The 13,691-nt window shown below is 32.9% G+C and overlaps 1 protein-coding gene across 1 annotated transcript in view; it reads left to right on the top strand.

Annotated features, from left to right (window-relative positions):
* LOC149796775 (allene oxide synthase-lipoxygenase protein-like) overlaps window positions 1–12,775 on the top strand; it is a 64,476-nt gene extending 51,701 nt beyond the window's left edge. Inside the window, exons 9-13 of the mRNA XM_089960644.1 lie at window positions 2,175–2,280; window positions 7,258–7,349; window positions 10,432–10,608; window positions 11,503–11,666; window positions 12,360–12,775. Coding sequence (XP_089816770.1) covers window positions 2,175–2,280; window positions 7,258–7,349; window positions 10,432–10,608; window positions 11,503–11,666; window positions 12,360–12,474 — 654 coding nt within the window. The 3' untranslated portion in view covers window positions 12,475–12,775. The remainder of the gene's footprint in view (window positions 1–2,174; window positions 2,281–7,257; window positions 7,350–10,431; window positions 10,609–11,502; window positions 11,667–12,359) is intronic.
* The last annotated feature ends 916 nt before the right edge of the window (window positions 12,776–13,691 follow it).

Genomic DNA, 13,691 nt, shown 5'->3' with positions numbered 1-13,691 from the left:
GTACATCAAGGTCTTATTGGCATTGGGCCTGAAGAACATACAACTGTATATTAGGGTTTTTAATTGATAATAGGCCCGAAGACCATGCAACTGTATATCAGGGGTTTGGAGAACCTGCTCCAGTTTATATGAAAGATGCATATAAAATGATATTATACTTATAATGCTGTGACATTTAAATACTGGAACAAACTGAAAAACTGAAAAAATACAATGACTGATGACAAATCATGCAATAATAGGATGTGCATGTTCCTTCTCTGAAAGACAGTAATGGTTGACAGAAAAGGGAACACATTTGGACTAAGTCAGATATCAAGTCTCTTACGATATGTCTGTTAAATGCTCTTTACAAAATAGAAGATATGCCATAGAGTCAAGTCTTATACGATACGTATGTTAGATGCTGAAGTACCAAACAGAACATCTCTTACATGGTATGTTTCCATTTTCAAGACACTGAGATCAACGTTTTTGAAAAATGAATTCTTGATGAGCAAGGCTGAAATGTAGAATAACAATTAAACATTACAATATGATTTCAGCAATATGATTCTGGTTCAAGCATTAGATTATAGCAAATGATTACGGAATTTCGTATGCCTAGTGATATGACGATTAAATCTGCCAATATTATTGGATTTTTAGAAAGTAATTAGATACAGTTCAGATAGAAATAAACACTGCTATCAATGCCGAAATGGTAAAATATTTAATACCAGCAGCTCATTAGCAGCCTGTAACAGTTCTTTAAAAGAGGTTGTTAAGAATTATGTAGACAAGAAATGCTACCAATCTATGTAGTGCTGTTTATTTAGTTAACCGAATTGTCGTCAATAGTATTAATTACTAGTTGAATCTCACCACAAATTTTACTATGACCTTAATCACTATCATTATTACCATTTTCTCCACCTCCTGTTAAACCTTTATGGATTATATAAGCCAAGACTTATACCTGCTAGCACACACACACACACACACACACACACACACACACACACACACACATATATATATATATATATATATATATATATATATATATATATATATATATATATATATATATATATATATATATATATATATATATATATTACAGTAAATCTTTCGTTTCTTGGTTTTGAGAGTTGTTTTAACTTTTTACCTAAGGGTAACAATTCTCAGACACTTAAAATAATGTTAATAAATGTTCTCTATTGTTATTTTCTAAAGTCGTTGAATGTCCATATGCTTGTACTTTATTAATTTCATGAAATTGTAATAGTGTTGCATTTAAGTTTTGTGATTTACATCTTCTGATGTTCTGCATTTGTCTACTTAGTCTAGATAGTTACGTACCAGCATTTGATATCACTGGGTCATTCTAATGTGACTATTTTAACAGTATTATATAACCAGATAATTTCTATTTTGTGCAGCATGAATAATGTGTGCTTTGTCGATGGAAATTTTCCACTTAAAATTATTTCATTGTAGTCAACTATATAGGCTTGCTTTTGTCCTACTTGCTGGTGTTAAATGGTTAATTTGTTGTAAGTGCTTCTGTTTCTTTGGAATTTGCATTGGTTGTATGACTGTAGCTGTTGATTCAAGCAGCTGTTTATTTTATGTTTCTTGCAAGAAGAACGTTTCTTTATCTCCCTATAAAGAGCTGTCAACGTTTGTCCTTCTTGCCTTACATGTTTCAGTCTGTATTTTTTAATTTATCCACAAATTTAGAATCTGAATGTTGACTTTATCTTGAGCTAATTTTTAAAACTACTTTCCACCTGAACGAGAAATATGTAAATTGATTGGTCTCGTTCGTCATGAATATAATATAAATGTTTTCATCATTAACTTGGTACAGTTTCAAAATATTTCTAGATAAATTACTTTTTCCCTAATATTGCATTTTTTTTAGTGCAAAAATTGCATAATAATTGAACAGCATTTTTTGAAGAGTTTCAAATCTTTTTTCTTTATTTGTTCTCATTGATGAGATATATCAACTTGTTTACTTTTCATGCATGCCATTAGCTCTATTACTCTGTCACTCAGGGCCACAGCTCGATGTCTTCACTCTATGTATTTTGGTGTTTTCATTACGGTGGGGGGGGGGGGGGACAGAAATGACATACTTCACTTTGTTTTATTTCAAATTATGTAAGAAAAAGTAATTTTTGCAGGTGTACAGTCAGAATGTTTTACCAGGGTACCACTTCAGAGACGATGCCCTGCTCTTGTATGATGCAATCAACAAGTATGTTTCCAAATACGCCCACCTCTATTATGGTAAGTGTTACTATTAGCAACGAAAATATATCCATTCTGACTAGGCTTGGTAAATCTTTCTTGCTCATGAGAGAGATTTGTTTATGAAGGTACACAAAAAAATCGAAATATTTGCATTCCAATTGTATATAAAAATCCGGGCAAGTTGAATAAGATTTTACTCTGTCAGCAGGATTCTTAGTTTGTCATGATTGCCAGACATAGGATTTGTAACTTACTGGACATGGGATCTGTAATTTCCCTAGATTGCCAGACATATGATTTCTAACTTGCTGGACATGGGATCTGTAATTCCCCTAGATTGCCAGACATAGGATTTGTAACTTACTGGACATGGGATCTGTAGTTTCTCTAGAATGCCAGACATAGGATTTGTAGCTTACTGGACATAGGATCTGTAATTCCTCCAGATTGCCAAACATATGATTTGTAACTTACTGGACATGGGATCTTTAGTTCACCTAGATTGCCAGACATAGGATTTGTAACTTACTGGACATGGGATCTGTAATTCCCCTAGATTTCCAGACATAGGATTTGTAACTAACTGGACATGGGATCTGTAATTCCCCTAGATTGCCAGACATGGGAATTTTCAAGCTGTACCCTCCAATTGCGAGTAAAACACATCTCCGATTGCCTCGGAAGAGGATTTTGGCATCAGTCTTATATACGTCGTAAACTGATATATAGTAACGAGCTGTGTTCAATAAGGGTAGTGCTAAATAGTTAGGCATAAAAATGCTCACATTTATTTTGTACAGCATTGAAGCATTAAACTAATACTAATTAAGATGGCTGACTAATTGCGTGCAGGATGATAGTGCTCAAAAACATTACTTTTCATCAAATTTCCAGTAGACGTAATGGATAAATTCTTGAGGTTAGCATCATCAACCATCAGGAAAAATATCTAACAAGTTTTTAATTTACATGAACGTGTTACCGATAAGACACTTTGCTGAACTGTTTTGAACTGGATTTTATGCTATGGAAAACAAGAAACATGTTAGGAGAGTGAATTAAATTGGAGTTTTATCCATGCTGCATTTGCTGTTTTCCTATGACTTTACTGTCGATCCAAGAGATGAAATTGAGCACATCATTGGTACTAACTTGCAATGCAATGTATCACCCTGTCAGGAGTTGTGTTTTGTATGTAGTTTCGCTATACAAATGCAAGATATTGATTTATATTTCACTGTCTGCGTTATGTTCTAGCACAACCAATGTGTAAATGAGCAGTACATTAATAGCAACAGATTATTAATTAACAAATAGTATTGCGATAGTTATATTAATAATATTGCATCATGTGCGAACAATAAACCAAAATACCCTTTAAATACATCTACAGATATTTCGAAAGGAATGTCCACAAACCAAAACACCATTTAAAGCAGGGGTCTCAAACTCAAACCACCCCGATGGCCGCATGAGAACATTTTCGATGGTTCAAGGGCCGCACCACCTTTGTTATCTCTCATGACGTCTTGCAACGCCTATCATTTTGCGGGCCACAGGATACGGCTTGGCGGGCCACGTATTTGAGACCCCTGATCTAAAGACACATAAAAGACCTTCACAAAGAATACTTGATGAAAGGAGTATAATTAAACATTTGATAAACTAAAATATATTCCTACAAGTTCTGTCATCTGCAGTTTCGAAACTGTTGAAATATTGCTACGGACCATCATGCGGAACGGATTATACGCCATGCATTACGTTGTATAGGTCTTAGTGACCAATATCCTCGACCAATTATTAGTAAACCTACTTACCGATCTGAAAATAACTTTGACGGTAAATGTTTAGGTATTGATGTACCCAATTTTGAACATCAATCAATTCTACAAGGATCTTGTTGAGATTCCTTGGACACCGATAGATAATGTCACTCAGTGACACTTGAAACAAGCTAGACTGCAAGTCTAGAATAAAGAATAAGAGATAATATACATGTGAAAATAAAATCTCAACATTCTTCTAAAACGTAGAGGAATACTGTGAGCAGTCTTATTCAAAAAGGAAAGAAAGGTCTATAAGATATCGTAGGTCAATGCGTCAATACAAAAATGAGTTTTGAAAATATTCTAGCATATAGTACCAATCCCCAACTGTTTAACAGTTGTCAAGTAAACAGTTACAGATAGCAAAGAAATGTAAAACCTCTAATGCGAGTGCACAACCAATGTTGATACAGGATTCATGAAAGTAACTAACAGTTCTATTACTGTTTTAACTTCGATATTTAGATAATTTGTATCTATGAAATAAGTAGAAGCCACTCAGTCTGCAATTCGACCCATTAAAAAATTAATATGTCTGTCAATTTCTGAAATCTTTTCATCATACGAAATCTACTGGTAAAGCTGGAATTTGTGCTTAATTTTTAAAAATTGGCGTTCACTGTATCAATAAAAGCATTGCAATGATTATGAACTTTGCTATCAAAGCTGGGTTGCTTCAGACCAGTATAAGTCAGCTCAAGTAACTGCTGTCTTCAGAAAGATGGCATGAAATGATAAATCAAATTATAGGTCGATTTGTAGTTCTTTCCATATCGTCCAAAACTACTAGGATAACATGTTCGTAGTGTTACAATCTCTAGTGGCTTAAACTGCAAAACAAGGAGGAGCTATAGTCATCAAGTTTTGTATAATTTAAAATATACATTATTTTCCTAAAATACCAAATAAAGAATTAAAATAAGTTACCTTGGTTAATGAATTCCTTAAACTCCTAAATGTTCTACCAATTCCAATACATCCAAATAATCCGAATACTTTCCAAATGTATTCCGATGAAAACTGTGATGTCCTTATTTACCAATATCACAGGCAGAATCACTATGTTTATAAATCTAAATGTCCTTGAATATTTCACAATAAATCCAATTAAAATCCAAATATCCTTGAATATTTCACAATAAATCCAATCTAAATCCAAATGTCCTTGAATATTTCACAATAAAAACAATATAAATCCAAATATCCTTGAAGGTTTTATGATAAATTCATCCAGCTAAAATTATCCAAATGTCTTTGAATAAATGGTACAGAACTGTATTTCCAACAAATGATATCAAATTTAAACAAGTAAATCAAACTATCGATTTTTCTCTTCCATGTCCAGTGCAACGTCAAGAACAGTAAATTCTGTATAAAACTGTCTTTATATAGGAAGACAGTACAATGTAGCAACAAAATAAAATACAAAGCTTTAAAATGAATCAATAAAATTTCTGAAATGCTCAAATTCATTTTTAAAAAAATCAGCTATTTCAGTCTACACAACAAATGTTCTCCTTGGATAACGTGATATTATTTTGAATTGTTTCAGTACATCGACCTTGGACTTTTATGAATGAAACCAAAATACGACCTACATGACTCATCTGTAAGAGTACAAACTATGATGTTTAGAATGTCAGCATTACAAATGTTATTAACTAAATGAACCCAAATACAATCAGTATAATGAATTTAATACACACAATACATATATACATAGCATAAGCTACTATGATTGCTTTTTATCAACACATAATTTGTTATCTAAACGTCAAACAGGTTTTATAAACATCTGCTCCTGCATAATGGTTTTATAAAATGTTGCGCAAACTTGGTATCAAGAAACTGATAACGGGAATCTTATTGCTGTGTCACTGCAAACTTTAGGAAGGGACTTTACCTGGTCAAACTTTTCTACTACAGAAATTGGAAATATATAAATTTTCAGATAGACCACCATCTTTCTTGAAGCTCATTTTCAATAAATAGATCTCAAATTACTTGTTTTAATAGCATTTTAAGAGATCAGCTCTCCAATCAAATGTGCAGAAAAATTTCATGCAAGCTATTTCATTTCAACAGAATAAAACATTTTTATAAAAAAAAATCGTTATGCCGTCCATTTCAGTTTGCTGTCCAGCAGTTTATCCATCCAAGTTTTTATACTAAAACTTACTAAATGTGGTTATCTATATTCAGATTTTCATTTAGTAGGATTGTATAATGAGCATTGACAAAGGAACTAATATTAGCATTATTATTATGTACGGGATGTAACTCAGATCAAGATAAATCTTGTAGAACGTGATATGATATAAAGTTATCCAATATGTGGACCAAGTTTTGAACGATGGAATGGGATTGAGTGAGGGTGGATTATTTTGATTTTGCCCTCGTAATACACCCTTATTAGACAATATGCATATCTGCAGAGTGACACAAGAAAACACAAATCATGTTCTCTTCAAAGGGTACTAGAAACCATTTTTTGTTTGCATCGTTGATCAGACATCTGTGTATTATAACGTACGAGCGGAAAGTGATTCTTTCATGTATGTGAATGGTTTATCAAAGTCACAAATTGTAATTTACACTTTTAAAGAAACTTTTGCTACTTTGAGTCTATGTAAACCTTTTATACTGATACATTTTTACTCTAAAAGAGTCGTGCATTTTTAAGGCCAATTAGGTGGTACACTAGATGGTCACAAGCTTGTCTTGATCAAGCTGGGTTTTTGTTGCCAATGATTTTGTTGAAAGAGGTCTTGGGTTCAACCTTGTTGGCAACTAGGCCTGCTTGTTTATTTTACATGCTTAATGTATACTTGTCAGAGTTAATACAATACAAAAAACAACACTTCAAATATGCTATGATTTGAAGACCACGTGGCTTTGTAGATCAGGCCACTGGGTAAAGGGAAAAGAACTGTCTCTATATACTAACAATTTGCAACCAAATATGCTCTTTCATGATGGATGTTGTCTAAACATAGATCTTATCATAAAGTAACTTAATAAATCCATACATTAAAATTCCGGTCTTAAACGAGAGAAAGCCTTCCAAAACAGTGGTCTTTCAAGCAAGGATTTTCTGTATTAATTCCTTGAGATGAATATTAAAAAAAGAAACAGTAACAAAGAAAAAAGTTGCTATTTTGTATTAAATCTCCTTCCTATGCAGATACACCTGAGAAAATAGCAGGAGACTGGGAGCTCCAGAACTGGAGGGAAGAAATGACCAAGCCACGGGAGCAGGGAGGATGTGGTCTGCAGGTAAATTAGTACTGTGCTTCTTTATTGGAATGTTGCAACCATATTACAAGTGAATATAAATTTATTAATGGACATACACACTGCAAGTGAAAGTAATTATATTCAAGGGGATAAAAACTTAACCACGTTGGAAGCGTATATAACATTATTAACGGTCACACAAACTTTAACAACATTACAAGTGAATATAATTCTATTGATGGGCACAAAAACTATAACAACGTTGTTAGTGAATTTAATTCTATTAATGGATACAACAAATGTAACCACATTACAAGTGAATTTAATTCCATTAATGAACACAGAAATCTAACCACATTGCAAATGAATATAATTCTGTTAATGGGCACATACATTGCAAATACATAGCAAGTGAATATAATTCTTTTAATGAGAAAACAAAAAACTGCAGCCACATTGCAAGTGAATATAAACCTATTAATGGGCAAAACACTAATCAAATTGCAAGTGAATATAATGTTATTAATGGACACAAACATTAAAATACCACATTACTAGTGAATATAATTCTATTAATGCGCACAAACACTGCAACCGCATTGCAAGTTAATATAATGCTATTAATGGGCACAGAAAACTGTAACCACATTCCAAGTGAGTATCATATTGTTAATGGTTATCATAAAACCTTAACCACATTAAAAGTGAATATGATTTTGTTAATGGGCACAACAACTGTAACCACATTTCAAATCAATATAATGTTTTTACTATTCATTATAAAATTTAAGCACATTGCAAGCGAATATAATGCTATTAAATGACATATTAAAATGTAACCACATTGCAGGTGAATATAATACTGTTAAAGGGCACAATACAGTCTCATCACATTGCAGGTGAATATAATACTGTTAAAGGGCATAATTAACTCTGATCACATTGCAGGTGAATAGAATAATGTCGAAGGGCACAGTTAACTCTCATCACATTGCAGATGAATATAATACTGTTAAAGGGCACAATTAACTCTCATCACATTGCAGGTAAATATAATAATGTCAAACGGTCACAATTAACTCTGATCTTATTGCAGGTGAATAGAATACTGTTAAAGGGCACAATTAACTCTCATCACATTGCAGGTGAATAGATTACTGTTAAAGGGAACAGGCTAAATCGAACATACACCGTTCGTTTTGGTAAAGTGATGGTAATCACCAAACACCATCACCAAACACAAAGTCTACTAGATTGTGTTAGAGCACCTTGATGTATATAATGGCCTGAAGTTATTTCTTCAGTTCTATTAAAGATTAGACAAGCTTTTTTCTATGCTTGGATATATTTGATATGCGTATAGATTGTAATATGTCACTAGTCCTAATTGCACTGATGAATTTATTGACTAAATCTGTTTTCATACACGTCCAAAATGTTGTGGATATTTAATTCATATTGTGTACCCGAGCTTTGTCATGATTCTAACAAATAAATAATATGTTTACTAAACTTCAGATCATTACCTGATCTTGTTTAGGAGTTAGTCAATTTTTCCTTTAGAAATGAACAGTTTTGCAGAACATTATTTTGCCAGTTAGATCACATGACAGACTGCATATACTGATAAAGAGGTTTTTGATCAAATATTATTTGTTCCTCTTTCGTGCTCAGATTTTGTAATCACTTATTGTTGTGTTCAGATATAATTTGAGATGATTTTTTTAATAAAAAATATTCATTTATAAAGTACTGACTGACGTTCTGGACTAAAACACTAATTTGGGATTATAAAGGACTCATTCTACGAAATTCGGGATTATATCATTATGATACATTACGGCACACAAGATTACTGGAATTTATTTCTACATATTCTATACTTTTGGACACTGATATGACATTCATGATTATTAGATATTTAATTCACAATCATGTAAGAGTCTTTGAATCTTAACTTTGTATGTTACTGAAATAAATTATTTGTTAAATTTTACTCAAAATGTTCGTTTGTATCATTTTTGTTATACAGTTTAAGATCACAGAGTTGTAAGAAACATATAAGTTGTTATGCTGTGTTTACGTTTATACTTCGTTGAAAATAATCATCTTTGAGTGCCCATGTATATGCACACGTTTGTAGTAATATATTCTGCAAAACTGCCATGATGTCTAACTTATGTGTGAAATGTAATGTCCAGATGGAGATGTGGACATGCAAAAACAAAACTAGAGATAAAGAATTGTGAAAGAGAAAGGTTATCAAGATTGTTCTCTTTTGCGGTCTGTAAGCAATTCATGAATATTTTCTCAACCAAGATCCGATTTATCAAGATTTCGCTACGTCAGATCCCTGTTTGGTCTATCCATCACAAGAAACATGCTGTCTAGGAAATCTTTAAGCATTGGTATTTCTATTGGGCAATACTGAGATGGCCACTTGTTTAGATATATCATTATCATCAGGAAAATCAACGTGTACTGGTTAGTTTACCATGATGAAATGATGAACGTGAGGGCATATGGAGTTTCTCGTGTCTGTTCATCAGGATACAGTTTATCAAACAATCTTTAAAACAGAACTAGTCCCACAGGTTTTAATGGATTGCCATGAAACTTGGTAAATATAATGACCATCAACAAAAGCAATGTACCTCTTAAACATGTTTTTGAGAATTTTTTCCTTTTGTTAGCTTAAGCTGAATCTTGTGAATAAATCAATTCTTATTTTAGATGATTTGTCGTTTGACTTGAAGCATAGTATATTACGAACTTCATCAGATGGTTTGTATGTTGACCAATCATTGTAGCCACGTTAGTTTTTGGAAAAGTTACAGGACATCGACAGTTCAACAAAGTTGGCTGCATTATATGACAAAATCTTGTTATTTCAGCTACGATGAATTTCAATCATACTTGATGCATGTTATGATCATTGTCTTATGATGTGCATATATTGACTCCCACTATTTTTGTAAGATTGTCTGCCCTTTTTGATTTATAGATATGTAGAACGTATGACACTCTCTTTTGACACACCATTACTTTAGTGTTGTATTTGTTTCTTTGTTTGTTTGTTTAAGCTTTTCATTGCAACCCAGATGACTATTTCATTTTATAGGGTGTACCAGGAGAGAATGACAAATTCACAACAGTTGATCACATTATCCAGACCCTGACCTGTATCATATATACATGCAGTGTTGCTCATGCTGCCGCCAACTTTCCTCAGTACGATGAGTATGCTTTTCCACCAAATTATCCTGGTCTGATGAAAGGAAAACCCCCATCATCTAAGGTATGTCTCCTTAAATTTATCATCGTATGAGCTTCGCAACATGTTTTCAGGTGGGTTAGCTCCTTTGGCAATAAGAAAGAATTTTTAAAATTATTGTGGCTATCTTTAACTTACATATTTATAACTTGTGATGCTGGTATGATCATCCACATATAACACCCTTGAGTCTATATTTCTTGCGGTAACCTATGAAGGTAAGATTCGTACAGGCAAACGTTCTCACATACCCACAGTGGTCGAGCCCTGAGACTTGAACTCACGCACATAGAGGTGAGATAGCATCCAGTATAAGATTGTTTTGAGCTTGTATATACATTTATACATTAATATACAGTTGGATGTATTCAAAAATGGTGAGATGCTGTTATACAATAATAAGGCCAGATGTTATATAACACATTTCTTACTATTGTACTGCTCCGGTGGCATAATTTTTAGAGCGTCCACCTCGGGTGCAGGAGGTCGTGGGTTCAAACCCCACCTAAGTCGTACCAAACATATATAAAATTGGTACTTGCAGCTGCCTCGTTAGGCGCTCAGCATTAAGAACTTAGTGTTAGGACTGGTCGGCCTGGTGTCAGGGTAATGTGACTGGGCGGGACGTCATGCTACATGTCTGCGGCATGATGCTCCAGTGCCAGACATCATTATAAACTGCCATACAGCTGATATCGTAGCGATATGACTAAAAAATTGTTAAAGCTACGATAAAGATCCAAATCACACACTCTTACTCTTGTAAGAGCCTCTGATCTCATATACCAGATGTTATATAACCTACATGTATTACTACTGTAGCGACCCCTGACAGCAGTTTATATAGCCCACATTTCTTACTCCTATAAGATCTCTTGACAGAGCAGGATGCTATATTAACTACATTTCTTACTATAGGAGCCGCTGACAGAGCAGGATGTAATTAATAATCTGCCAGACAAACCCACCACACTGGACATAATGATTGTGACCAAGATCCTCAGCAGTCATGGAACAAAACAGCTTGGAGACTTTGAAGTCCAGTACATATTTGATCCCAAGGCCATGAAAGTCGTGGAAGAGTAAGAATTGATTATCAAGTGGACTCAATAACCTCTCATTCTTTTTCTTATGTTTTTTATAACCCCACCCTCCTCCGAGCTATTAGAGAGAATTGCTGCTGTGAAGGTTGTGGTGGTAGTGTGAAAAACGTCAAACACTTGCAAAAATTAAAAAATAGTACTCAAATGTATATTGCTGATAATATGAAAAACATCAATAACTGAAGTGGAAATAAAATATAGAAGTTAAGCATACTTCTTAGAGTGCTGTTGTAATGTGGAGTCAATATTCTTAATTTGAGAAAATAATTTGAACCTTTTCTTGGAAACCTTTATATATATATATATAAATATATATATATATATAAAATTTTCAATATTTTCAGCTGTTAACAGCAGATGCTGGATCACAAAATGCAGATTGGACATGCAGAAAATAAATATGACTGTTTTCATTCATGAGCATCTTTAGCTATTTATAGAAATTATATTAATAGGTTGGAACTTATCTCTGACTCCCTGCCAGATAACTCATTTACATAATATACACCTAAATATAACAGTGTATTCTCAGATCTAGCATGACATAATCAGAAACACATTATATTTAGATGATAATCCCATTGGGTAGGGGACAATTTTACTCAGATGGTCAAAGTACAAAATAAGATATTCAACATTCATTTGTAGTCATTTCAATTTTTCTTTTTTCAGGTTTCAGAAAGAACTGGCAGAGATCAGTATAACAATCAAAGGAAGAAACAACCAGAGAAACCCACCTTATCCATTCTTGGACCCAGACCTTGTACCAAACTCGATCAGCATTTGAAATTTCTTTTCAGTTTGGTTCATTTTCAATTCAATGTTTTCTGTACACTCTCTGATTACGTGCACTGACCTGATTCAAACATTTGCTGTCAAATGTCTGAGGAACTAGATTGCCCGATACATTCTTCTTATAATTGGTTTCCTCCCTTCGATTAGATCATAAAGCCAAATAAATGTAGATACGTTTTAGAGAATTAGCAGCCAATATTATTATCAAATTTGAATTATAAGATTGCTTCAGGTTATATGGCAAATATTAAAAAGTGTGTTGAAGAAAGCAATACATGCACTCCAAAAACGGATTTATTTGTGGGAAATGTCAGAATTTTATGACACTTTATTTTTTGTCTAGCTTGACAAGATATTTGATAAAATATCCTTTTATTTATACTGTTATCAAAAAGGTATGTTTATTTTGGTGATTTAGTGCTAAAAATGGATGTAATTCTTTTTTATAATGGATTTATTTATATTGCAAAAATGATACATTCTGATTCCATTATTACAAACGCAAACTGCAGACAATGTGAGCCTATTTCTCAATTCGTCTTTATGTTGCTTGTTGAAATTTGTGGGAAAATGAGAAAAGACAATGATATGAATGAATTACTATAAATAACACTGAACATACATTAAATCAATATGCTGACGATACTAATATATTTTTTGCTTGTTGTGAAATAATTCTTAATAAAACTGACAATTTGTGTTTGGGTATTATTGAAAACTAATCTTGGACACATTGCAATCATGAATCATTTAAAGTTTCTGATGTAATTATTTAAAGTTAGTACATGTTATTTGGGATTTAAATTTAACTCGAATAATTCAAGTGACAGATCAATGCTTAAAAGTTGGAAAAACGAGAGAATAAAAACTTTAATTGGAAAATTAGTATAAATAATCATTCTTTTATTTAGATTCATTCTTTGCTTGATTCACACCAATTTCTCAACAGAAAAAAAATGAACAAGTGTTGTTTTCTTAATAGATGTTATTTGGAAGTTAATAACAGATCATGTTAAAAGACGGGTTCTCCCATGATTATATGTTTAGAGGAATAAAGATTATTCAAGTTAATACTTTTTACTGCATTGAAGATCTTGTGGTTGAGAATGCCATTTATGATGAAAACAATAGCATGTCTTTACTGTGCACTCATTTTTAGAATATATTTACTTGGTCACATTAACCACCTAGGGGCCATCCATTGACTAC

The sequence above is a fragment of the Sinohyriopsis cumingii genome, chromosome 6 (assembly GCF_028554795.1).
Source record: "Sinohyriopsis cumingii isolate HCF-2022 chromosome 6, ASM2855479v2, whole genome shotgun sequence".
Lineage (NCBI taxonomy): Eukaryota > Metazoa > Mollusca > Bivalvia > Unionida > Unionidae > Sinohyriopsis > Sinohyriopsis cumingii.
This window is presented reverse-complemented; position numbering and strand designations above follow the sequence as displayed.